Below are 24,183 nucleotides of genomic sequence, written 5' to 3'. Positions count from 1 at the left end.
CCCTGGGCCAGCTGCCTCAGGGCTCCTCACAGCAGCCTTTAAGTCCCCAGCTCCCTCTGCCTTTCCTGTCAAGTGCCAGCCCCTCTGGGTGGGCTCCTGGCTGGGGCGGGGACTGCTCTTATAGAACAGCTGGAGGTGTTCTACCCGCAGCAGCCGCTATTGCTCTCACTCCCCTGCCGCTTGCTCCTGAGCAGCTCCCCTGGCCCCGGAGACCTTAGAACCTGGGGTTCCCTCTGCCAGTGGTGGCAGCGCAGGTAGTGGCGCTGCAGAGGACCCCTGGGGAAGGGTGTAAAAAAAAAAACTCCATTGCTGTCAGGTTGATTCTGACTCCTAGTGACCTTATAGGACAGAGCAGAACTGTCCCGTAGGGTTTCCAAGGAGCGGTGGGTGGATGTGAGCTGGGGAAGGGTGTGGGGACCCTGAAATCCTACAGTGGTGGGGGCAGGGATGTACATGTTGGCATCTGTACCCCAAGGATTAAGAAATCCTGTATCTGGGCAGAAAGGTGAGAAGGGTGAAGAGCAGCAACACCAGAGGCAGAAACTCTGGGTGCATACATGGAGCCCCCCCACCGTTGAGTCCCCTGTCACAGAGCCCTGGCAGTGCTCACCTCTCCCAGGTGTGAGTCTCCGAGGGGCCCTTTGGTTTCAGTGTGTGCAATAATGACTTTCACCCCTGGGAGGATCTGGAGGGAGAATGGAGTCCCATGTTAAAGAAAACACTATGTTAGACACTGCTCCTGCTTCTTTGGAAAAAAAAAAAAAATCACATCCTTGGGGAGATGATTTAAAGTACGTGTGACTGGCAGGAAGTACAGAAGCCACTTCAAATTTGACTGAATTTTTAAAGAAACAAGAGACATTAAAGTAATAATAAAACTGAATCTTAGCAAAATTAGGTCAGCTCCTGACAATGGACCCTATCGTTGGGTGCGGGGGTATGGAGGGGTCTACATGAAGCTCTCGTTGGACCTCAGAACGCTTCCCAATCAGCCCACCCTCCATTCAGGGACTCAGCACTCAGGGCTGCAGAGAGCAGAGCCCTGCCCTGCAGCAGCTCGGCTGGCCGCCGGCCCCACAACAACTCCACGGAGCTTCTCTCTACTTGGCCTTGGCAGCAGGTTCTCCATCATGAGACCAGCCTGCTGGCAGCCTACCCTGTGCTGATGCCAAGGGACAGCAGCTGCTGCCTCCTACCCAGTGCTCCACACCTGCTCCAGTGTCACAGAGAACATTCCAGGGAAAAGGCCTCAGTCCCTCCAGGGCTTGGAGTCAGGCCTCCTGGGCTCTACCAGGCCCGGTCTCCTGTTCACTGTATGGACCTCTGGTAGCGGTGAAGACGGAGCAGGAGGCACAGGAAGGTGGGTGGGAGTGCAGGATGTGGCTGCTGTTCCCGAGACACCTGGGTCAGTGCCAGAGCCTTTTTCCCGTCTGTCTGTCGCTGTGCCCTCTCTGTGTCCTGCCCCACTGGGACCACTTGTCTTCATGGGCTCTGTGGTAGCCTCTAACCTCCTCCCATGTGGTCCACACGAATCCCAAAGCCAGAGTTAACTTTCCAGAATACAAATCAGGCCCAGGTTATTTGTAATAGCAAAGTATGAGAGGGGAAGAAGTTCAACAAAAGGGATGGCTAGAAACTTATGGTGCAGTCATAAACGATAGATAACAGGCACTAAGAATACTTGCTTAACATTTAAGGACAAAGGGACAATGAGCTGAGGTTCACAAAAAGGGTGATGCAAGACTTTGTGGGGTGTGAGCTCCAGTTTACGAAAACGTACTTATACACATGCTCAGAAAAAGATGGGAAGGTCCACAGGCCCTGGGTTGTCCATGGACCACATCTCTCTGTTCTTGAGTCGTTACACTCATGAGTCCTGTCTCGGCTGGTCTGCTTCTTAGAGTAGCTTTCAGAGAAAGGGCATGTGGTCGGTGCACTTTCCAAGATCTTGCACAGCGAAGATCTCTGCTGCACCTGAACGTTCACACATTCTTTCACTCACCTGCTCACTCGCTCATTCATTCACTCAGTCACCCTCTCATTTACTCACTTGCCCATTCATTCGCCTGACCTTGCATTTGGGAAATATTTACGGAGCACCTACTCTGCCAGGTACTGCTGAGATGCGTGGTGGGAACACAGCAGTGAGTGAAGAACAGTCCCTGTCCTCACGGGCTCCAATGGGGCTGGCACTGACAGACTGTTGTCCATCCCAGTCCACTGCTATCTGAATTACTTCCTGCTGAGCCAAGTGCCTCTTCTTCTGGCCCTGAGCTGCCCCGGCCTGCCCCAGTCTGAGCAGCACAACACGTCTGGTTAAGTACAGATCCCTCTGGTTTCCAGACGTAATTCTGGTGAGAATCAGGCAAAGGCAGGCAGTGGTTCTGAGGCCCAGGCTGCCATATTGAGCTGAATGAGCCAGTTGGTACCCTGTAATTCATGCAGTCCACCCACCCAACTCCGTTCCAGTTCATATTTACACCACATCCTTCCACTGTGATGAAAAGCATGACTCACACTCACCAGGCTTCTCTTAGATGCTTCTGTCCAAGGTAAGAAGGCACGCACTGGCCCTATTTGGGGCTGAGCACATCCCTCACCCTTCACCTGACTATCTGTCCTTCTCAGCACTATTTTCCTTAGCCCCCCAAACCTCTCTCCCTTCTCCCATGGGAATTCCTATTGGGTATGTATAAAACTTCTCATTCTTCCTGTTACCCTACTCTGTCTTGTTTTCCCCCTTTCTTGGTTTGATACGTACTTACAGACTTTAGCCTTCACTTCTATGTGTCTAGAACAAGGAGGGCGCCGTATGAGCCTAGCCAACCCCAACCACGCATCGCTGATGTTCACGAGAGCATCTGTGGCTTCCAGCACCTTCCACAACTGATGTTCCAGACAGAAAGGAGCGAGACACATCGTGGAATGCAAGTCTGAGCTTGCCTTACCTTTCCAGACTCCATCAGTGGCAGGCTGTGTGGAGAACCCCGTTCTACCAAACGCACCCTGGAATTAACAAAGGAGAAATGTCAGAATAAGCTGACCACACATATGGTCATTTCTAAATAGAACAGGAGGTGACAATCACGACATCTGTCCATCTGTTGACAGTCCCAAGGATGCCAGCTTGTCAATAACTAACTGGCTGTGACGGCTGTGGGTGATGGCTTTGGGGGGTCATGCAGAGCAGCCCACAGGGCATGGGTCAGCACTGATGCCTGCATGCCTCTGCCTGCTGCATGTCATTAGGGTTTCCTGCCAGGCAACTTGGCCCTGGCCCATGCAGGAGTGTGATTTACGTGTCCTCTGGGTCCTCCATGGACCTGGCTGGCTCCTGGCACACCACCAGCCCATCCATGTTTATGTCAGGCTGCAGTGAGGCCACATCTGAGGGTCCAAAATTGAGATCTGAGTCCCAAAGCTGGGCATGCCCTGAACAGCATCTGAACACAGATGAGCACATACATCATGCCTCACTTGCTGTGGCCAGCTGGCACACGCACCCTGAGGTAAGACCAAGCCACACAGGATTGCCTGGAAAGCCCTTGACATTCACTGGCTTACTTGTCTTCCACCCTTTCCAATGAAAAGCTATGGGTCAAATGTTCCATTGCTGCCGCCCCTTCTGGTCATGTTGATGTTCATGGAGTTGTAGGGACACAGGCTCTGCTGCTCTTTGTGGTGCCACAGCTCCTCTGGTCTGAGCCAGCGTCCTGCTGTGCCTCTGTGGCCCAGTAGGGCCACCTACAACCCAGACCACGCCTGCTGTGTACCATGTGGTGGGCAGCAGGTCCACCAAGGTGGTGGTAGGGGGTTACCTATCATGGCGCAGTGCCCTCATGTCCACGTAGACTGTCGTCGGGTCGGGGCCGGCAGTGCCCTGGAAGGAGAGCAGCAGAGTGAGTTCCATTTGGGGCTTTTCCGCCGGCCCTGGCTCAGAGCCTCTACATCCACGGCCTGGGGCTTATCCTGAGGTATGCAGCTGCCACAGGCTGACGGTCTCTGGAGCAGGACCAGCGTGGGGTGACATTGGATAAACACGTCAACCATACAAACTTAAATTTCAGCTCTGGCAGTGTCCTATCCTCACTGAGCTCTAGACTATGATGAAGGCACCCTTGCTGGGCTCTGGGGAGTGTGTCTGCAGTCATCCATGGGCTCTGAGGAGGGTGTATACCAGTTGCCCACGGTCTGACGGCCTTGTACCACCCAACCTAATTCTGTAAGGACTAAGCACAGCAAAGATTTTCTTAGAGATGAGAGGATAACAGCTCTCAATTTCTCTCCTCTCACCTGTGACATTCAGCCTGATTGATTAAAGGATACCACGTTCCATCTTACTAGATAAGGAACACCAAATCAAACAAACACTGACTTTATTCTCTGAAAATTCCAGACAACATAACTACACCTCTCCCTGGAATCAAAACAAAACTCCTGCACTGAAACCAAACACACCCCTTCTTCCCAAGGTAATGAACATTGATTTTTTTGAAAACAGTTTCACATTTGGTGACACAGGAGTTATTGTAACGTGTCAAACAACATTCACTGTAAGCAAAGTAAGACAGTGAAAGCACCGCTGGTTTGTCCGGAGCGGAGGTGGGGGCACGGGCACACACGAGGTCGTACCTGCTCAGCCAGCTTTCCCAGCCTGTTTGGCTGACAGAGGTAAGGGAGGCCAGCAGAGTGGGGACAGAGAGGAGACAGCCACGAAGAGACACAGACAGAAGGCGGCAGGAACGTGAGAAACACAGTGAGAGAGAACAAAATGTATCACTGTATCTTGAAGAACAAACATGGTCTCCGACTACGCTTTTGCAACCCTGCGTGTAATTCCACACACCCTCCATGTGGCGCCCGCCTGTCGACAAATGGAACAGACTAACAGGGCGCAGGTGTTTGGTGCTGGCACTGTGGTGAGTGACTGCGTGCATGGCAGCAGCTGGGGCTCAAGTGTACACTCTAGGACTGAAGGGACATTCTAGAACGTGAGCAAAGGCCCACCCGGTCTCCTCTTGCCACACAAGGAGAACCCGAGGCTCAGCACAGGAGCAGGCCTTCTTCACGGTCAGGGGGATCAGCAGCAGTCACAGGGACACGGGACAATGCTGCCGTAACAAACATGGTCTCCGTGGTCGAGACCTGCCTGTGCTCCAGCGTGGCACACACTGGCCAGGGACAGCAGGCCTCTGCAGGAAGGGACGAGGCCAGTCAAACGCTCTGGAAAGCGAGCAACAGCCCCAGCCCTGGGCTTGGCCCTGGGGTGCTGGCTCTGGACGATGCCTCCTGCTCCCAGTGACTCTCATACCATGGGGGTGAGTAAGGCATTCCACAGTGAGCTGTCTAACATGCCCTTTGGTTTCCAGATGTTTTAGAAAGAAGGAACTGAGATATCAGTACAAAATCAGCTGTCAACAGCACCTGCAGCCTACTTACTCAATTTCTGAAACTCTGTGTTTCCTTTCAGTAAGTAAAATATCTTAAGGCTTTAAAAATAAATTTGGGGCAATAAAAATGATCACATTTACTGATGTTTCTATCTAAAACTGCTAGAAGCTTAAAACAGTAAAAAAGATTATTCTTGTTTTTAAAAATTAGCTGCACGTTATATCCAACTTGGAGATTCTTACAGGCAAGGTTTAACAATCACTGTTCAAAAACGATTTGTGTTTTTCTCCAAATAAACCTTGTTCATCAATGAGAACAGACTATCTTTTAAAATAAAGCCCTTACAGCTCTCAGAGCTAAAAGCTATTTGTAGATGTATCGTCAAAAGCCCACGAGGAGAAACAGACAGGGCAGGAGGCTCTGAAGGAGCTGGACCCACATTTCTTACCCATGTTATCAGACAACTGCCCATCAACCACACGGGCACCGAGACCCACGGCCCCAGGCGGGTAGAACCCCTCACCTGGAGGCAGATGGCCACGTTGACCCTGCACCCGAAGGTGGTGCTCACAGCGCGTGCCGACAGGCCTAGGTCTTTGAATAGCTTGGAAAAGGACTGCGTCAGGGTGATGCGGGGCCGCTCCTCTGCCACCACCATGCAGGTACGCACACAGGACAGGTTCACGCCCCGCATCTGTGGAGAGGTGACAGTCAGGTCCACTCTGGGTGAAGGCTCTGAGGACCCTGCTGGGAGCTTCTGGGCGGGATCCCACACGTGGCCTGACCTCAAGTATGGCCAAGCACAAAGGTCAGGCTGGAAAGAAAGCCCCTCTCCTTGGTCCCTGTGGTTCCTGCTGGATTCTAAGGGCCAAAATGGTAATATTCAACCCTTTGCACTGTGCCTGCCTCTGACTTCCTGTGCTGACACCTCCTGATGCTCCCTCCTGCCTCGGCCCCAGGCCCTTGGGACCCAGTGGTGTGCTCAGAGGGGCGCTGGTCCTGTCCACCCTCTGCAGGGCACACCAGAGGCCTTAGGCACCCCATTTAGCCTACTGGCTGGGAGATGCTGGGAGGGTCTCTGGCTGTTCTGTACGCCGTCCCACAGGTGCAAAAGAGTGGGGACAATAACCACACCCTCCCAGGGGTCTCTGGGCAAAGGGCCAGGTTGGAGCCAGTGACCCCCTTCAACCTTCCAAGCTGGAGCCTCTAGGTACCCAGCTTACCCCCCACCTCCTCTCTGATGTTTATCCCTGGCTTTCAGCGGGTCCCTCTAATGTCTGCCCTTGATGCTACCCTCCACAGCACTGCTGGGATCCATCCAGGCCCACCTGTCTCCTCCCTGCCCCTGCTGGCTCCCACAGTGGCCTGTCTGCCTCCCTCCTCCCCCAACCTTCGTGGGGTCCCTGAAATGATTGCTCAAAGATGCACCACTGACCATGCTGCCCCTGGCCCTTCCAGCTCCAGGCCTGCATCCCCTACATCCCTCCTCACCCCCATCTGGTGCAGGGTCCCCTCCCCAAGGCTGCCCCTGTGGGCTGTCTGCAGTTGGCTCCCCCTCCACTTTCTCTCCCTGGCTCCCCCGCAAGACCTAGCGAGGGACATGCAGAAAGAGCTGCACAAAAGGACGTGGGCACAGCCCCCCTCGGCAGAGGCACAACAGGGCATGGTGGGGTCTGGAGGAGAATGCACACCGGGAAAAGGGTCCCTCCAGTTTCCACAAACTCTGGGGAGGAGCCTTGGGAGTTGTTTTTTATTTAGAACTTCCCAGGGTCCTGGTATGTGGCCAATTCAACAGCTCCTGTAGCCAATCCCTTCCTGAAGGAGAAGTGAGGGAAAGACAAACGAGGCGGTGTGTGGAGGCTGTCAGGATGCATGAAGCCACCACGACGTTTCCACGGCACTGGCCCCCACAGATGTGTGCTCATCCCTGACTCCCAATGACACACACTCACCCCATGACCCTGTGAACGTGACCCTATGGACATGCAGAGTTGCCCCATGACCCTGTGACCCCGTGGAGGTACAGTCACCCAATGACTCCTCACCCCGTGACCCCACCGATACGCACAATCACCCCATGATCCCTCACTCCCACAGATAGGCACAGTCACCCTGTGACCCTGCGGACGTACAGTCACTCTTTGACCTGTCACCCTGTGACCCTGCTGCCCTCCCTGCCCTGTACGCACACTTACCCTGAGCGCGCCCGTCTGTGTGCCCAGGCCCTTGGTGCACATCTCCATCACTGAGTAGGAACAGAAGGTGACTCGGGCCTTGTACTGGCTGACGGCTGACAGCCACAACGACACGTTGCTCTCTAGCTCCAGGGGGGGCACCAGGACAGACTGGTGTCCTGAGTAGACACTGCAACAGATGGACACGGGGCTGTGTCAAGTGCATGGGAGCGTGTGTCCTAGAGTCCTCCCCACACTCTCCAACCACGTCCTGAGACGGTGTGGGGAAGTGGCCTGCCGCGTGGGGTCAAAGGGCGTCCATGCTGAAACCTGCATCTCCACTTCCTAATTCTTGAAGGGATCAAGTGTTTCTTCCTAATTACTAATACTGGATACCAAACCAAACCGAGTGCTGTCGAGTCGATTTCGACTCATAGTGACCCTATAGGATGGAGTAGAACTGCCCCATAGAGTTTCCAAGGAGCGCCTGGCGGATTTGAACTGCCGACCCTTTGGTTAGCAGCCGTAGCACTTAACCACTACGCCACCAGGGTTTCCAATACTGGATACAGGTTCCTGTATTTTGATGTATTTTACACCCAGACTCCCAGACTCCGCCCACCCCGAACATGTTCAGGCATCATCAACTTCCTCTATTTACAGGGCACAACACCATGAACCCATCTGTACATGAGGGCCCACCTGCACAGGCACCAAGGGGGAGGCCACCACACAGCACACCCACCTGCACACGAGGGCCCACCTGCACACGACCGCCCACCTGCACGGGAGTGCCTACCTGCACAGATACCAAGGGGGAGGCCACCACAGGGCACCCACCCGCCTGCACACAAGCGCCTACTTGCGTAAGCGCTACAGGTGGTAGCCACTGCAGGGTGCCTGCCCACCTGCATAGCAACAGCCACCTGCACAGGCTACGGGGTGAGCCCATCCCCTGCACGGAAGCACCCACCTCCACAGGAGCACTCACCTGCACAGGCACCACAGAGCGAAGCCCAGGCCACAGTAGGGGTCAAGGCAGATGGCGATCTGGCGTGAGGGATACAACTCACACTGCAGCTTTATGGAGCGGCACAAGGCGCTTGTGGCCGCGTGTGACATCTGGGGACAGAAGAAAAGGTCCGTTTAAAGCAGCATCTGAACGCCACCACAAAGCAGACACCTCACAGCACACCGACCGCTCAGCACGTGGCTAGCTACGATATTGGTAATTGCTCAAATCCTCATATACCCAGGACGCGCCATGCTAAAAATCTCCAAAACCAAACCTGAGGGTAATAAGGAATTCAGCTGAGTGCTTGGCTCTGAATAAGGAAATGGCCTCATGAAAGCCACCCTCTCCTTGAGGCCAGCAGCCCTTGAATCAGAAATTTGAGACACTAATGCAAGACACAGAACACGCATGACTGTCAGGCTCACCGCAGGCTGGACCTATTGGTTTTAACACACACGTCAAGGGACAGTGCTGTTGTTTGCTCTACTTCCCTACAACCACAGCAGTAGAGACCCACCTTCACGCCTGCTAGGATCCCTGTGGTGGACACGCTGAAGTCCAAGTACGCAAGCACATCCGGGGACGGGGGCCTGAAGATGCTGGCAACCTTCTTTTTTGGTATGTCATCTGTCAGGCAGGAGCATCAGGACATGTGTTTTGGTGCGTATTCTAATAATATCATACCTCAGGCCTTCACCAGCAGGAGACAAAACATGCCGGGCCCACCAAGACTGCACTGGACTGGGCTCGTGTGGGTGGCTGATGTGCGTGGGCGAGGGGGGCAGAGAGGGCACAGGCCAGTGGGGCCGGGTGGGGCTGCTGTGGCTTCTGAGAGAAAGTGAGGGACTTGTTAAATTTTGTAGAGCCTGTGGCAGAACCATGGAAGACCTAGGACACCGAACCACTAAAAGAATGGCCGACACGGACTAGATTCCCAAGGTGGCTTCTCGTTAAGAACCAGGGTGTGGTTTCCGAATGAGCCAGGAGGCATCAGACTACCATCCCGTGCACAGATGAAGGCACCGAGGCTTAGTGAGGCCAGGCATTGTCCACCACACAGCAGTGGCAAGGGGCCCTCCTGGGTGGTCTGCTCCAGGGCTGCATACCCTATCCCACAGCAGCTGCCCCAACACCAACTCTGGACCTGTCGGCAGCACAAGGGCCTGGCCTGGGCTTGCAGGAGGTGTCCTGTGGTGCCAAGACATTGTCTGCTGGGTGCAGTAAGGATACCCTGTCTGCTTGCCAGCCAGGTGCTCAGAACATGGCTTCGTATGGCGAGTACAGCTTGGGCAGGCACGGAGTGATGCTGGCTTGGGTGCCATTATGGCTGGGGACCAGGGTGTTCTCCGCCCAGGCTGAGCCAGCCTTCACCAAGCTGAACATGGTCATGATTCATGACAGGAGGGATGTGGTAGTATTCACCAAGGACAGGTAATGACACTGGGGGACACCATGGGGACTGTGTCCCCAAAGGCAGCAGGATGCCTTGGACAGTTGCCAACTTGCCACAATGGAGGAGCACAGCTGGGATCCACACCACAGGGGTGCTGGCAGGGTGGGCTTAGGGGCAGATAGGGCATGGTGGCTGGACAGGGACCCCAGGAGACCCTGCCGTCATGTGGACATCACATGATTAAAGGGTGCTATCACGTTGTGAGGCCACATGCCTGGGGCGGGGCTCCAGTTACCAAGACGCGCTTCTAGCTATGTCTTCCCCATTCACTTAACATTTGCTGTTGGGAGGCAACAGTGCAATATCCATAACAAAGAAGAGAAAGGGCTCATCCTGGCAGGTGCAGGCTGGCTTGTACCTGTGTCTAAAATGGTTGGCCAGGTCCTGATGTCCACAGTGGCGGCAGCCTCCTTGGACTTGAGCAGCCGCATGATGGCCTGGGTCGTAAGGACGCACACGGACTTGCTGACCTGCACAGAGCACAGCAGGGTCAGGCCAAGTGAAGCACACCACCGGGGCAGGAAGGAGGCCACTGTGCCCTCCTGGCCATCCCATCTCCTGTGCGCTCCGCTGAGGCAGCGTCACATCCTGCTATGTGCCTCGCACCTCCACAATCATCTTGACGGTGGGCAGTGTGGTGGCCAGGTTCTGAGGGTGCGGGGGCCGCACGGTGACGGGCACACAGCCGCAGTACAGGCAGCCATAGAAGGTAGCGATGAGGTCCACCCCTGGGGAAACAATGGTTACGTGCCAGTCAGGACGTGCTTGTGGGCACCCAGGAGCTATTTTGATGTGGCCAAGGAGACTTTTTGAGGAGAAATGGGTAGCCACAAAAAGACAAAGAGAAAATCAATTATGCTTTACTTGTTATAAACTCACTATCAGCTTAAGCAAACATGGTATTTATTAAACATAATGATGTGAGTGATGCAGGGGAAGCCAGCCAAACCGTGGGGCGATCCACACAGACCATGGGGGAGGGAGAGGTCAGGGCCAGGTTGTCTTATGCGGAGAGGACTGAGCACGAGTGGGAACAGGGCCTGTCCCCACCATGGGGACCTGGGAAGTGGAAGAGGACGAGACTGCGCACAAGGGGGCACTAGGAGGGTCAGGACCCCAGGGGTGTCTTCTGATGTGGGGCTGCGCGGGACAGAGCTGATGGTCTGCACACACAGGCTGCTGGTAGGTCTGCTTGAGGTACAATGCTGAGCTCAGACTCATGACAGGAGGAACTTTTAGTGAAACTTCTAGAAGACTGAACTGGCCTGTGAGGACGCAGATCATGCATCCCTGACTGTGACCCCAGCCTCATCTTGTGGCCTTCACCAGCCACATTCCCTCTCTCTGCTTAGCGGCCATGCCTCCGGCCCCTGCCTCTTGCTTCACATCAGTCACGACCGGCCTGCACTGCCCCTCCTGACAGACCCCCACCCCTGATCAGTAACAACAGGTGTTGGTGAGGATGTGGAGAAACTGGAATCCTCATACACTGCTGGTGACAATGTAAAATGGGGCAGCCACTGTGGAAGGCAGTTCCGAAGTTCCCCCCCAAAAGTTAAATATAGAACTATCATAAAAAAAAAAAAAAGTAGAGTTTCCAAGAAGCGTCTGGTGGATTCCAAGTGCCGACCTTTTGGTTAACAGCCGTAGCTCCTAACCACTATGCCACCGGGGTTTCATCTCAGACACGCAAAAGTCAGAGCTCTAATTCCAATTGCTGATGGGTACATGTATTAAAAGGTTTTCTCACACCCTAACCAAAAAAAAAAAAAAAAAACGAAACCCAGTGCCGTCGAGTCAATTCCGACTCATAACGACCCTGTAGGACAGAGTAGAACTGCCCCACAGATATTTCCAAGGAGCGCCTGGCGGATTCAAACTGCCAACCCTTTGGTTCTCACACCCAGCTGATGGAAATGTAAAGTGCTTCAGTCCCTTTGGAAAATGATGTGACACCACCTATTAGAATGAAAAGTGCATATGCCTTCTGACAAGTCCACCTGCCCGTGGCTACCTCTTCCAGAAGTCCTACCCTAGGACAGGCACACACGGAGATGATCCTGGGCAGCGCGCCTCCTGGTGTCCAGCACAGGGCTAGGGAACTGTCAGCCTGCTCGCAGCGCCCTCTAGCAACACTAGGCAAGTTGCAGGGATTTCCATAAAGTGATTTTGTGTGAAAGCAGCAGGATGTAGATGGAACATGTGAGACGATCTCAACTTCACAGCACACTGACCAAGCCTCACTTAGTGTGTGTGGCAGGCTTGTGCACACACAATGACCAATAATCCTATCAATGCAGGGAACAGTGTGGGAAGGCTGTCAGGGAACAGTATGTGTGTGTGGGGGCGGGGAGAAACAGGTAAGAGAGCCATGTAAAAAAACGCAAAAGGAAAATAAAGTCTGTACTAAAAAAAAACGACTGTAATCACAACTGAACATTATTTGTAATTACTTACATGGGTTGACATACATGGGTAAAGAAATTAAATGTAAACATTAAAATGTGTCCTAAAATTCCAGGGGATGGGCTGCTTGGTTACAGTGGTACAGGCTGCAGTGTGGGAGCCCAGTGTGGGTTTCCTGGCAACGACCCGTGGGAAAGGACAAAGAGGGGTGTAGGGAAGAGGGGGGCGGTACCCAGGGCAGGGGGGTGAAGCACAGGAGAAGGGGTGGTATGGAAAGTCAGGGCAGGGTCACTATTGAAAGGACCCACGGGGACACCCCAGGAGCACTTACCTGGGGGATAGACCAGGGCGACGTGGTCTCCGATGCTCAGTCTTCCTCTCTCCATCAAGGCGGCAGCCACGCGTTCAGCTTTCTTGTGCAGCTGAACACAGGTCGCGGTGCTGGTCACGGTGCCCTGGGAGGAAACGCCAAGGACTGCATGAGTACACGAATACGCTCAGAGCCTGGCTTTCTCCACAGCGTCTGCATACGTGCTCTGTGCCTGCCATGATCTCTGAGTGCCTACAAGCAGAACCTGGACAGTATGTTAGTCACAGGTACACATCAGGGAGGTTTTCTGTCTGTATTTCAAATATAATTCTCAAGGGCGACTCACTCATAGCAGCCAAGGACAGGGATGAAGCATTTCCTGAGGGATTCCCCGGGGCTCTGGAAGGGTGAGCCTTGTTTATGAGGGCAGAGTCAGACACAGCTACCAAGAAGACCCTTTTGGCCTTTTAATGAGTAAATTTAAATATCAAGGTATAAAGAATATAACAAACATCCAGGTTCTCATTGCCTGATACTATTTTTCCATACTGTTTGTCTTTTTAAAAATAGTTTCCATTGTGCTCAGAAGCCACCTGCACACCACCTCCTTCCCTCCCCTGCCCTCCCAGAAGTGAGCACTATCCTGAATATAAATTAGCACAAATTCAAACGACGCATGAACCAGCATCCCTGAATTCTGTGAGTACTGATAGTCAGCACAGATGGGCCAGTATTCTGAACACGGCCTGCTTCTCAGTGTAGCTTTGTTTAGATTTTCCCCTTAAGTATCTTAAAGATTTGTGACTGGCGTAAATGGTCTGTTTTACAACATACATCTTCTAAGTGCCTGCTCTGGTCTAAAAGGATGCTGTTACTCTTCAGATTAGGACCGCACACCCAGCAATCTTATTAATTCTGGTAATTTATCTGTACACTCTTCAAACTTACACGTAAACTATCACTTCTGTGGTCCCTGTCCTGTGGCCCCTGCCCTGTAGTGCCCCATGTTCAGTGTCAGGTACTCTGTCCACTCGGCCACTCAGCCAGAAGCCTGGAGTCAAGTCTTCACCCCACACCCAAGATGCCATCAGGTCCTGCAGGTGTTGCCTCCACACGTCCTAGCACTGCCCACCCTTCCACCTCCATCCCCCGCAGCCTCTCATGGTCCCAGTTTCTGTGCCTGCTCTTCTGCACTCCAGAGAGATCGCCTGTGGTCGTAAACCACGTGTGCCCCTTGCCACTCAATATCGCCCAGGGCCTCCACCCTACACAGGAGTATATCCAGCATCCTAGCCTCTCTGTTCACTGGATCCAGCCACGCAGCCCCTCGGACACACCAGCGGGGCTGCTCTGGAAGCTCGCTCGCACCTGACACAAGTTTCTGCAACGCGAGCTTTTGTTCGACCAGAGCAGCCTGTCTGAATCCTCCACCCCAGCGTGCAGACTTCAGGGATGCTGGTTCACGCGTCATTCATGCCTCTGTCGTATCCTCTGCTTTATTGGTCTTGCGACTCGTCATGATCTGGTTTTATTTTGACCACTTAGAATTACTGGCTGCCTCCACGCTTTAGAAGTCAGCCCATCATTGAATAAGTGCTCACCAAACAGTGCTCCAGATGCAGCAGGTACAGCAGGGAACCAGAAGGGCAAGCTTCTGCTCCTACAGAACCTGCCTTCCCGCCCCGAGAGCAGGGCCTTTCTACGTCGTTACCAGTGTTCACGGGACAGGCACTCCATAACCACACCTGCATGAAGACATGCTGGCCAGTAACAGAGCTCTGAAAGCAGGCTAGCAGCTTCTGAGACAGCTGCGACTTGCACTGTACTGGCCACAGGGCACTTGATAACCACACCTGCATGAAGACATGCTGGCCAGTAACAGAGCTCTGAGAGCAGGCTAGCAGCTTCTGAGATAGCTGCGACCTGCACTGTACTGGCCACAGGGCACTCGATAACCACACCTGCATGAAGACATGCTGGCCAGTAACAGAGAGCTCTGAGAGCAGGCTAGCAGCTTCTGAGACAGCTGCGACCTGCACTGTACCGGCCACAGGGCACTCGATAACCACACCTGCATGAAGACATGCTGGCCAGTAACAGAGAGCACTGAGAGCAGGCAAGCAGCTCCTAAGACAGCTGTGACCTGCACTGTACCGGCCACAGGGCACTCGATAACCACGTCTGCATGAAGACATGCTGGCCAGTAACAGAGAGCTCTGAGAGCAGGTTAGCAGCTTCTGAGACAGCTGTGACCTGCACTGTGCCAGCCACAGGGCACTCGATAACCACACCGGCATGAAGACATGCTGGCCAGTAACAGAGAGCTCTGAGAGCAGGCTAGCAGCTTCTGAGACAGCTGTGACCTGCACTGTGCCGGCCACAGGGCACTTGATAACCACACCTGCATGAAGGCATGCTGGCCAGTAACAGAGAGCTCTGAGAGCAGGCTAGCAGCTTGTGAGACAGCTGTGACCTGCACTGTGCCGGCCACAGGGCACTCGATAGCCACACCTGCATGAAGACATGCTGGCCAGTAACAGAGAGCTCTGAGTAGGCTAGCAGCTTCTGAGATAGCTGTGACCTGCACTGTGCCGGCCACAGGGCACTCGATAACCACACCTGCATGAAGACATGCTGGCCAGTAACAGAGAGCTCTGAGTAGGTTAGTAGCTTCTGAGACAGCAGCGACCTGCACTGTACCGGCCACAGGGCACTCAATAACCACATCTGCATGAAGACATGCTGGCCAGTAACAGAGAGCACTGAGAGCAGGCTAGCATCTCCTAAGACAGCTGCGACCTGCACTGTACCGGCCACAGGACACTCGATAACCACACCTGCATGAAGACATGTTGGCCAGTAACAGAGAGCTCTGAGAGCAGGCTAGCAGCTCCTAAGACAGCTGCGACCTGCACTGTACCGGCCACAGGGCACATCTGACGGGTAGCTGTGAGTGATTTCTATTGTCATGTAACTTTTAATGCTTCCACAGTCTATCTTACAGTCACAACCTGGATGTGAGGATCACAGCTTATCCTCTTTACCTCCTGGGGGGCACCTAGCACAGTGTTATGCTCATAATAGGTACTTAAAATGCATAAAAGGGAACATCTCAATCTGCAGCCCAATCTGAGCAACAAGCAGGATTTGCCCTTTTTAAGGCAGTAAACAAATGTAGATAAAGTCTTAATTCCTATTTTTTACAAAATAAACATCTTCTTTTTGCTCAAAAATTTAAGAGTATCTATAATTTATATATATATATATATATATATTATTGGAGAGCTGGTGCCTCAATGCTTATCAGCTTGGCTGCTAACTAAAAGGTCCGCAGTTTGAATCCAAGGGCTACTCCTTGGAAACCCTATGGGGCAGTTCTACCCTGCCCTATAGGGTCACTATCAGCCAGAATTGACTCAATGGCAATGGGTTTCGTTTTAAATATATACTGCTCTTAAATGAAAAAACTGGAGCTGGTGAGAATTCCCTGTCAAATACAAAATCAGTGGAAGTATGGTTGTGTGAATCATGAGAAAATTGAGGGCTCTACAGAGAAATGAGAGGCAGAGAGAATGAAGTCAGACAGGAGAGCCACAGCCCAAAAGCCCAGTTATGCCTCGAATGTGACGTTAACACAGACCCGGGAGTGGCCCGAGCCCTCACGCGGCCACTCACCTTGGCGTTCAGCAGCAGGAAGAGCGGGTGGTCCGGCGTGGTGTGGGCGCGCCACTGCAGCACATCAGCCAGAAACAGGAACTGTGCAGAGAGAGCACCTGAGCGGCTGGCCTCACTGAGGGGCCGGGGACATGCTCTGAGGCCGGGTGCCTTACCTTCCTCGCCTGGTCACTGTCCTCCAGGTGGGTGAGCTCCCGCCCGGAGGCCTGGGCAAGCCTCTTCCCTGCAACTAGGTTCCCCACGATCATGGAGGCCGGGCCAACTTCTGGAAATCGGGGAAATTCTCAGTGAGAAGCAGGTGGTTCCTCACGTACAATCATCACATGACTTTATTTCTATCAACTTTTACTCTGAGAAGTATGATGTGACCATGCCACATCAAATTCTTAATGTATGTCACTGCTTTATTACTGTATTTTACATATAAATCGGGAAATCAGATCTTCCTGATTAAATGCATTTTATTTAGAGATGCTTTGTGTTCAATAGTCAACAAAAGTTAGCTTGTACTAAAAATTTATATAACCAAAGGAATGAAAAATTGCAGATAATAGTTAAATCAGTCCTAAAAGTAGTTTTTAAATGAGTAAACCTCATGGAAGGGAAAAGTAACAATTCGTTGAAACTTCCAGGGTCACATTCACCCTGTGTGGCTGTGACAGACCCCAAAGGCCATGGGGACAGTTCATCGACCCCATGCCTCAGTCCCAGTCTGGTTCTTGAAGACAGGCCAGGGAGGCTGCCCCACAGAGCAGTGCTGGCCAACAAAGGCTTTTTAGATACTGGAACCCCAAGTCTGCTTTTGGTCACGGTTTCTACTCCAGAGGGAGCCGTGTGTTAGCCTCCCAGGATATGATGTTGTGCTGGGATTTCATTATTAACACTGGTTTGTGGCAGGCAGTGGAGGCTACCACACAGGAGAAGGGATAAGACACTCATGACATGGATCCAGGGGGGCAGGAAGTGGTGGCAAGCCTGGTGAGGACACACTTGCTCTGATTCTTAATCCCCAACCCCAGACATGGGCTGTCCTGCTGAGTGGTCCAATGGTGCATCCCCATCTAATCACAGCTGTGCCTGCTGTCAGTTCTGAGAATGAACAGACAGCTGCAGGCTGTAAGGCAACACTCACCTGGCTGCTTCTGACGAGGTTTGGGAAGATTGGTAACACAGGTGTGTGGGCACATTAACACATTACACGGGTGCAGAGTCCCCTCCAGGAAGCGCTGTTTGGTTTCAGAAATGTGAATTCCGCCAAGGGGAGCCTTGGGCAAGGTGTTGGCAGGAACCAGGGCCAGGCAGTAGACGCCCACCTGGTGGATGCTGTCGATGGCCTGGTGGAAAAGACGCAGGATATAGTCTGATTGTGCATTTGAAGATCCAGCTGAAGACATGCTGGCATATTCAAGGTCGTAAGACGCTGGAAGAGGTGGTAACTACACTGGATGAAAACATCACAATTCAAAAGATCAAGGGGATAGTCATCTCTGGGATATGGTGTTAAATGTGAAAAACAAGATGGAGAGAAGTGTGTACGGTTTTTGACCATTTACCTAAATGTGTACACACATGTGCGTACACCTATAAACACCTATATTAAAAACCGGACAGCTAAATAAACCATACACGCGGTCTTAAGAGACTTCCTTCCTACACACAAAAATCCGTAAGAATCCATAAGACAACTACTAAAGCTAATAAATCAATTCAGCAAAGTGTCAGGATACAAGGTCAACACACAAAAATCAGCTAGGCTTCTATACACTGGCAACGACCATTCTGAAAAGGACACAATTCTATTTATGATAACATAACACACCTAGGAATAAACTGAACTCTCACAGACTGCTGTCTAGAGTGTAAAATGACAGCAAGCCCACTGCCATCTAGTTGATTCCAATCCACAGCAAACCTACAATGCAGACCAGAACTGCTCCCTAGGGTTTCCGAGGCTGTAAATCTCCACAGAAGCAGACTGCCACGTCTTCCTCCTCCCAAGCGGCTGGTAGGTTCAGATCACTGACCTTCTGGTTAGTAGCCGGGAGCTTTAACCACTGTGTCACCACAGCTCCTAAAATGACACTACCACTTGGGAAAACAGTCTGGCAGATTTTTCCAAGTTAAACTTACACTAACTACATGATCTAATAATTCCACTCTAGGTATTCACCCAAGAAAAAAGAATATGTCTGTCTGTCCAAAGATTTGTACACTATTGTTCATGGCAACTTTATTCATAATAGCCCCAAATTAGAAATTACAACCCAAATGTCCACCAATACATGAAACTGTGATATACCCATACAATGGAACGTTACTCATCAATAAAAAGGGAGTGATCCACTGGCCCACGAGACAACATGGATGAATCTCAAAAACACGACCCTGAGACAAAGACGCTGCACAGAAGGGGCAGGCACATTGTACAATTCCACTACTATGGAATTTTTACAATAGGAAAAACTAACCTGTAATGACACAATGCAGATCAGTGGTTCTCTGGGGCTTGGGGGTCAGGGTGGGGAAATGACTATAAAACGGACAGGGCAAATTATTGGGGTGATGGAAATGTCCTGTGGCTTAATTACTGGGGTGGTGGTGGTTACCTAGGTGTACGCATTTGTCAAAACTCATCAAACTGTACACTGAAAATGGTTTCATCTTATCTGTGAATTACAGTCAATAATATTGATTTGAAATAACTTACTAAATGGTGCACTTCACTGCGAGGATGTTCCACCGCCCCCATCACCCCTCAAGAAAAAATCTGCTGAACACTAGTTCAATACTTGGTTAAAGACACGAACACCAAGGTGTAGATGACGGTTATTCTGCAACTCGTCAAAACACAGGCTGCCGGAGGATGCAGGATGGAGGGGTGTGTGATCACCACACACAACAGTGTCAGCCTAGGGCTGCAGAACCCAGGATTTGGTGTCTAGGAATTTGCTGTATTGTTCTTTCAACTTGGCTCTACATGTGAAACTTTTCATCATGAAATGCTGGATAAATAACTGGTACAGAGGTATACAAGTTCTCATTTTCCACCAATGCAGCCCCAGTGTGTTGGTCTACTCAGACCCTAAGTTACATTTTCATTTTAAATCATTCTAATGGATAACAGCTTTATGGGCCTGTTATTTAGATAACAGATAATGATGCACTAACTTGTGCAGCATTGTATGAAATGCTGTTCACATAGTCCTTACAGAGCACACATGTATTTGGTGCCAACTGTATGCAGGCAAAGTAGGATGGAGTTGGGATCTTTGTTGTTGTTGCCAGGTGCTGTCGAGTTTATGCCTACTCATGGTGATTCCAAGTGTGCAGAACTGTTCTACAGGCTCTCCGAAGCTGTAGCCTTTCAGAAGCAGGCAGACCATCAGGCCTGTCTTTCGAGGGGCCTCTGGGTGGGTTCCAACTGCCAACCTTTCAGCCAGTAGTTGAACACTTAACTGTCCACGCCACCCAGGGACTCCACGGGATCCTTAATACTAACAAGTTAAAAGCTCTCAGCTAGTAAACCCAGCAATCAAACATGGAGCAACGATTTGGCTTGCTATGTACGATTACAAAAGGGAAGATATTTTCCAAAGGCCAAGCTGGAGAGAGGGCCAGGTGAAGGGGAAGAGGGCAGAACACACAGCTCTCTGTACTTGAAGCAATGGAATGGGCTTTGAAAACAAACCTCTGAGAGGGATTCGTTTGAATCCCACATGGCCCAGAAGGCCAACAAAGGCCACTGACAGGGAGCAAGGGCAGGAGGAGCCAGAGACGTGAGGGGCGAGGCAGGAGGAGGGCAGAGGTGAGGGGCGAGGCAGGAGGAAGCGGGTAGGTGAGGAGCGAGGTAGGAGGAGTGTGGACAGGCGAGGAGTGAGGCAGGAGGGCAGAAGTGAGGAGTGAGGCAGGAGGAGGCGGAAAGGTGAGGAGCGAGGCAGGAGGGGTACGGACAGGCAAGGAGTGAGGCAGGAGGAAGCAGAGGTGAGGAGCGAGGGCCCTCCCGCCCACCTGCAGCACGCGGCTCATCCACTGGAAGCTGTCCTCCTCTGAGGCGTCAGGCCGCTGCTCTGCCACCAGGACGATGCGGTCGTCGTGCAGCACGGTCACGGAGAACACGGCTATCCTGCAGGGGAGGACATAAGCGTGACTGCGTGGCAGGAGATGAATGAGATGCAGAGGTCTGTCTTCCCCAGAGACAGAATGATGCAGGCAGTGTATGTGGAAAGCCATGTCAGTGTCAGTCTCTACCACGGCTGATGTAAGTTCCAAGTCACAAAAACAGAGAGGAGTTCCCGGCAGACAACTAGGCACACATTTTAAAAATAAAATTACCCTTGATTCTAATGTTCATACATGTGATATGCTTCTTTGTACACAAATCTTTGTCTGGAGCTTCTATTATATTTTTAATCTAGTTAAATATCTGTCTTTAACTAACGGACTAGTAATATATTTATTATATTGTGACTAATGACCTATTTGGAATACTATTTCCACCATCTTGCCCCACCTTTCTGTGTTGCCTCTTTCTTCTGTCAGAAGTTAATCTCTCTCTCTTCCCTTACAAGACCTAGGCTCTGCCACAAACCACCATGTTAGTGTTGTCTACCATTTCATACAATGCTGCACAAGTTAGCGTTTCATTATCTGTTATCTAAATAACAGGCCCATAAAGCTGTTATCCATTAGACTAATTTAAAATGAAAATGTAACTTAGGGTCTGAGTAGACCAACACACTGGGGCTGCATTGGTTGTCTACTAAGTCTGGGTCAGAGTTCTTTTCTTTGGCTGGCATGCACATATAAAAAAAAAACATATACAGACTTTTTTATGACAAACCTTACTAAGTATTTAATTTCCTTATTTTCACACATCTTGCAGCACTCCTTAATTTGTTTCTCACCTAAAAGTGTTTTCAATGTGCCCTTTTGTGACAAAACTCCCAAAACTTGTATGTCCAAGACTTTTTTTTACTTCAGCTGCACATTTTAGTGATAATTTTGATGGGCATCCAGGCCCAAAGTTCCCTATGTAAGTGTGAACACACTCCCACTGGCATCACCCGCGTCCGCCTCCACTGCAGAGGCACTAGAAGCATATGCCCTGCTTCTGCGTCACTGCCCTCCCCGAGACAGGCCTTTGAACTGGTTCTTCCTGGTTCAGTCGCGGCCGAGGAAGTATCACCACAACAGACCTGAATTTCTTAAATTTGGGTGAGCCGGAATGGGTACCAGAATGGGAAAAATTATGGGTTGAAGCCCTGCTAGAAACGTAATTTCCCTCTTAGAAAACAAGTGCAGTTTATGTGTTGCCAAGCAACCAAATCTCTTGCCCTCAGATTTTGAGCAGAGTAGGAAACAGTGCTGCCCCACTCAAAGATGGCAGCGCACTGCCCAAAGATGGCGGCTGACGGCTTGCTTTGAATGTGTGTCGCTCCCTAGTCCTGCCAATAATCCAGTCTCATACATCAGGCTCCTGACAGGGCTCACTACACCTCCTTCCAAGTCTCCCACTGCAGAGTTTCGAGCCCTAATTTTTCCTGTTCTGAGTATTGTGCTGAATCACCCAAATTGTAAAACTTAGGGTCTGTTCCTGTTTCAGAAACCCTAGTAACAGAGAAGTTAAGTGCTACAGCTGCTAACCATAAGGTCAGCAGTTTGAATTTACCAGGCGCTCCTTGGAAACTCTATGGGGCAGTTCTACTCTGTCCTACAGGGTTGCTATGAGTTGGAATCAACTCGATGGCAACGGGCTCTTTTTTTTTGTTCCTGTTTCACTTTGATGGCCATGACAGAACTGGTTTGAACTGGTTTGAAGCCCTGCTTTGAAAACAGCACTAGATGTCACCCACAGTTGGGCCCCTGCAGACCTGCTCTCAGTTCTAGAGAACACCCCTGGACCATGCTCATGGTGCCAGTCCGGCTGTTCTCTCCTCATGTCTTTAATCTTTCAGTTTTCTATTTCATTACTTCTGAAGTCATTCCTTAATTGGACTATTAACTCACTTTCCCCAACTACCCTACTATTTGTCCCATCTCCTGTGTTCCCTGTCTAGACAACTGTTCTGTTGTGATTTCTTGTCCTTATTTCACACTGCTAGAGCCCTGGTGGTGCAGTGGTTAAGAGCCCTGCTGCCAACCAAGAGGTTGGCTGTTTGAATCCACCAGTTGCTTCTTGGAAACCCTATGGGGCAGTTCTACTCTGTCCTACAGGGTCGCTATGAGTTGCAATCGACTTCACGGCAACGGGTTTGGTTTGTTTTGGTGAATATCTCTAAACTTTGTGTACTTTAACTGTTGGTTGCTCTTCCTCCATGGCACACAGAGTCAGTGTGGTTTGTGGTTTTATTTCAAAGGTACTACATTCCCCTTCCTTGGTGGGGATGGGCAGGGTGCCTTGCCAGGGGCACACCAGCACCCAGCAAGCGTCCAGGGTGGGCTTTCACCTCTGGCACCATCAGGTGTATGAGCTCACAGGCAGGTGGCCCCCTCACCCCCACAGAAGTAGTGTGGCTGTGCTGACTCTATCCTCAGGGACACCGACACTGACCATGCCCCTGGTTTTGACTGTGAGGATCAGGCGACGATGTGCTAAGGCAAAGGCTGGGGGAATGCAAGCATGGCACCTGAAGCCATGAAGCCCATACCCAGCTACGGACCCTCCCCTAGGCACGCAGCTGCACGGCACGCCCCAGGGTTCTCCTGGGCACAGTCCCTGTCATCCTCCGTGGTCTCTTCAGAACTGACTGTGGGGAAGGGCCAGAAGCCCACGCTAACTTGCCCTCTTGGTTCCTTTAAGATATTTTCAAAGACAGGGCCTGCCTGACTGGCTGGCACCTCAGCTGAGTAACAAAGGGTACCTCTCTCCCCTCCCCAACTGGACAACCAGAAGGGGCCACTTACTCCAAGACAGAGTGCCCACAGCTGGACAGGGCTGGGTGGGTTTTAGCCACGTCACCCTTGGCCCAACAAAGTGTCTTGGATCTGCTCAACAGAAATAAACTGTTCAAGGTGTTAGCTCAGTATTCTTGGAAAGTTGAACTGAGTTTTACCCCAGGAGCAATGCAGGGGGCTCTGTGTGTCCCACTAAACCTGTTGCAACCAGAGTTAACTTTGGTGACTTTGTGGACGATGCGGTACTTTACTATTTGCATTTGAACTGTTGTCTGCTCCTAGGCCTGTCTTCCCTAGAGGCTGACCTGTCTCCCTGCTCCTTTGCCCACTTACATGTTTAGATCTGATTCTCTTAAGGAACTGAATGAACTCTGGAAGGTGAAGATATTAACTCTGGCAGCCTTTCTACAAATACTTTGCTTTTTCTTTTCCCTTTATCTCTTCATGAGATTTTCTGATGTACAAAAATACCCAGGTTTTACGTATTCTAATTCACTGGCCTCTCTACTGCAGACAGGCTCCCCAAACCTTGAGGGCGACCGAGGCACACACGCGGGGCCCGCCGGCATCACCTGCCTCTGTAGACAAACTTCATGGGCTCCACAGCCAGCGCGGTAGCCACCACATCATCGGCACTGTGTCTGCGCACGCCGACTGCCATCAGCCCATCCAGCTTGCCCACGATGAAGACCAGGTTGTCCTGGGGACAGGGACGCCAGTCAGAGCAGCACAGACAAGCAGTGCACTGGCACTGTAGGGTGAAGGATGCCTACAGCCCGGGTGGGACTCGCAGGCGGTGTAGGGGCTGCAGGGACCCAACACAATGACAAGCTCAGAGGAGGGGATGTGGGCGGGTTGGGGCAAA

General features: G+C 51.6%; 1 protein-coding gene across 8 annotated transcripts in view; it reads right to left on the bottom strand.

Annotated features, from left to right (window-relative positions):
- DIP2A (disco interacting protein 2 homolog A) overlaps window positions 1–24,183 on the bottom strand; it is a 130,436-nt gene that overhangs the window by 5,201 nt on the left and 101,052 nt on the right. For 4 of the 8 annotated variants that reach the window (XM_049875085.1, XM_049875083.1, XM_049875086.1 and 1 more), the window contains 15 exons: window positions 23,891–24,018; window positions 20,433–20,547; window positions 17,557–17,758; window positions 16,580–16,689; window positions 16,425–16,505; window positions 12,771–12,894; window positions 10,640–10,761; window positions 10,392–10,503; window positions 9,098–9,207; window positions 8,557–8,687; window positions 7,587–7,755; window positions 5,915–6,085; window positions 3,819–3,880; window positions 2,949–3,006; window positions 611–685 (listed from right to left, as the gene is read on the bottom strand). In XM_049875085.1, the coding sequence (XP_049731042.1) occupies window positions 611–685; window positions 2,949–3,006; window positions 3,819–3,880; window positions 5,915–6,085; window positions 7,587–7,755; window positions 8,557–8,687; window positions 9,098–9,207; window positions 10,392–10,503; window positions 10,640–10,761; window positions 12,771–12,894; window positions 16,425–16,505; window positions 16,580–16,689; window positions 17,557–17,758; window positions 20,433–20,547; window positions 23,891–24,018 (1,770 nt within the window). Of the gene's footprint in view, window positions 1–610; window positions 3,007–3,818; window positions 3,881–5,914; window positions 6,086–7,586; window positions 7,756–8,556; window positions 8,688–9,097; window positions 9,208–10,391; window positions 10,504–10,639; window positions 10,762–12,770; window positions 12,895–16,424; window positions 16,506–16,579; window positions 16,690–17,556; window positions 17,759–20,432; window positions 20,548–23,890; window positions 24,019–24,183 lie in introns of those variants that run through there. The other 4 variants (XR_007516237.1, XR_007516238.1, XR_007516239.1 and 1 more) reach the window with 4 other exon arrangements.

This window comes from Elephas maximus, chromosome 2 (genome assembly GCF_024166365.1).
Source record: "Elephas maximus indicus isolate mEleMax1 chromosome 2, mEleMax1 primary haplotype, whole genome shotgun sequence".
In the NCBI taxonomy this organism is placed as follows: domain Eukaryota; kingdom Metazoa; phylum Chordata; class Mammalia; order Proboscidea; family Elephantidae; genus Elephas; species Elephas maximus.
Note: the sequence above shows the minus strand (reverse complement) of the source record. Positions and strands in the feature narration are given on the sequence as shown.